Source organism: Triticum urartu, chromosome 5 (genome assembly GCF_003073215.2).
Source record: "Triticum urartu cultivar G1812 chromosome 5, Tu2.1, whole genome shotgun sequence".
NCBI classification, from domain to species: Eukaryota; Viridiplantae; Streptophyta; class Magnoliopsida; order Poales; family Poaceae; genus Triticum; species Triticum urartu.
Window position 1 is genome coordinate 660,308,682 of NC_053026.1, and position 2,677 is coordinate 660,311,358.

The 2,677-nt window shown below is 51.6% G+C and overlaps 1 protein-coding gene across 1 annotated transcript; it reads right to left on the reverse strand.

Moving 5' to 3' along the window:
* Positions 1–276: 276 nt before the first annotated feature.
* Positions 277–1,752, reverse strand: LOC125507688. Its single transcript, XM_048672179.1, has 3 exons — positions 1,741–1,752; positions 880–1,239; positions 277–795 (listed from the first exon to the last, which is right to left on the reverse strand). Exons 1-3 carry the CDS (start codon positions 1,750–1,752, stop codon positions 277–279), a joined length of 891 nt encoding a protein of 296 aa, XP_048528136.1.
* Positions 1,753–2,677: the final 925 nt, after the last annotated feature.

Consider the following 2,677-nt stretch of genomic DNA (forward strand, 5'->3'; position numbering starts at 1 on the left):
AATATTCTGTCAATAGATAACGCAAAACATGATAAAGGGGTAACTCAGTGATCTCATTAAGAAAATGTCCATTCCCGACGGAAATTATTGTCTACATATATTGCAAATAACTCAGCAGATATATATGATGAGATAGACATATAAAACACAACGGGATATCATCCGGCACCATCACAACAGTATATGCATAAGCATCATCACACACAAGTCTCTAAATGAACATCATCACAACCAACATAAGCATATAGAGAAGCACACAAGTCATCTAAATGATCATCACCACACACAAGTCATCTCAAGCATCATCACCACACAAGGATCATCGAGCACCGCGGAGGTCGTCACCGCCAAGACGGCCAAAGCCCAGGTCGTCACTGCTAGCGGCAGCGCTACCGCCAAGACCGCCTCCGCCTCCGCCTCCGTGGATCGAAGTGGTCGGGCTCCGTGTCTCCGGAGTGCTGCGAAGACCACCGCCAACGGTAGATCCACATGTTCCCTGGATGTTGAAAAGACATATGCACGGGATATATGACTGTGTTGAAAGGCATGACATGCTTTGGGTGAATAGATTGGGGATGCACTAACCGGCGAGGGGCCAGCGTTCTGTGCCACAAACTCCTCAAAGCTCATCAGCACTGGTTGTGCTGGAGGGCATTGTGCTGGAGGGAACTGAGGACACCTGCCGGCCGCCATATCCTGAAAAGCCTGCTGCATCTGGCTATCCCTCTGCACTTGGTGTTCATAAAGCCTCTGATGCCACGCCATGGTCTCCTGGCGTGTGTACTCCATGTAGGCCTACAGTATGACATGATGGAACTCATAAAACTACTAAATGCGGAAAATGAAGTGAGCAGTGAAGATAAGAGGGAAAATACTTACAGATTGTTGCTCCTGAAAGAGGGACTGTGTATTGGTCACTGGCTGGCTCGTGCGCTGGCTCAGGCTCGGGTCGATCCGACGAAGCTGTGTGTAGGAGATACTAGGAGTGATCACAGCATCGAGAACCGCCTCCCGACCGTGCTCCTTGGGCCCCATGCTCACCACCGCCCTGTCGTCCAGAGGCGCCGCAATGGGGTCAGGTGTGTCAGGATGCAACTTCAGATACGCTTCGGAGTAGGCCTGCTTCCTCCCCGCGGTCTTCTTGCCGTAGTACTGGGGCTCGCCAGGCTTGGAGTCCTTCCGCGTATGGGCGATCTCCCACGCCTGCATGTCTGATAGCGGCCGCTTCAGTTTCTCCTCCTGCACCACCAAACAGAGATTAGTCATACATAAGAAAGTGATGGTAAATAGAAGAAGAAGAATGTTTAATGGGGTTAGTCATACATTAACTGCCTTGTGGAGATAGTGGTTTCGGTTTCCCTGAGCATGTACTCCCTCCGTCCCTCGGTTAGCCTTATTTTTGGTTCTCATAGCCGCCCAGGCTCCAGCCTCATCACACCAAAGATCCACCAATGCCGCCCAGGACTCGTCTTTTCCATAACACCAATTTGGACACACCTACATAATAAAAGCATAATGGCATGTAGGTGTGTCCAAATTGGTGTTATGGAAGCATAAAGCATAAAGCATAATGTACCACAAGGTAATGAAAGCATAATGAAAGCATAATGAAAAATCTTTTATACTTAACGCCAAGAACTCTGGCCTCTCCAAGGTAATGGCCATCCTCCGCGCTTCTTCCTTGGTCATCTTCACACCAAGATAGTCGTGGTAGTATGTGGAGATGGCCACATAGCGCACCTCGTACTGCATCTGGCGGGCCTTCTTCTTGCATTGGCGCAACACGATCTGGTCCGCTCTAGCCCTGTGCTCCGGAAGAACTCGATAGAATGTCTACAATCATGCATGAAACAAGAATGGAAGAAGCCATGAGTTAAATCATTCATGAAACTAGAATGGACTTGTGCTTCTGAAGAGAACTCACCCAGAAAGTAGTGATCACGGCCTTGGCATGGGTCTCATGGTCCGCTTGGCGGGCCGCTTCCCAGTGGTCCCAGCTCGTGGCCAAAACCCGACGGTCCGGCTGCCTGACTGGATCAGGACAGTACAACCCCGGCCAATATAACTTCAGCAAGACAGTGATGAGGCCGTTGGGAATACGAACCCCTTTAGAATATATCCAGTTGCTGCAAAAGAATGAACTATTAGCATGGGACAAGCAAAATAAATAATAACCGGAATAAGCATGTGACAAGCAAAATAATGAACCACTTACTCTTTTCCCGTGGGCTCAATGAGCCACTTCTGCTCCTCAGTAGCAGGAACCTGCTTTGGTAGCTTTGCGTTGCCACGCAGCCACTCCTTCTTGTCAACCCCCTTCCCGTCACCACCATCATCCCTGCCACCACCCTCCTCCTCGCCTGCCTCCCCCTCCCCAACCTCCTCCCCAACCTCCTCCTCCTCCTCCTCCTCGCCTGCCTCCTCCTCCACCTCCTCCTCCTCCTCCACCACCACCACCTCCTTCTCCTCCTCCTCCTCCCTAGAGGGTACCTCACTAGAGGAGGGCCTCGAAGACAACACCCCTAAGTCGGTGAGGGTGCGCTCTTTCTGGCCGCGACCCCCTGTAGTGGCTCTCCCCCCAGCACCTCGTCCTCTAGAGGCTCTCCCCCCGCCCCCTCCTCCTCTAGGGGCACCTCTCCCTCGACCTCCCTGTGAGGAGTCATCGTCAAGTAGCTGA

What these genes read in the sequence shown, in the direction of transcription:
- LOC125507688 (XM_048672179.1), bottom strand. An exon ending in TCTTTCAGGAGCAACAATCT is followed by an intron (nt 796 to 879) that starts GTAAGTATTTTC and finishes GTCATACTGTAG; the next exon opens with GCCTACATGGAGTACACACG.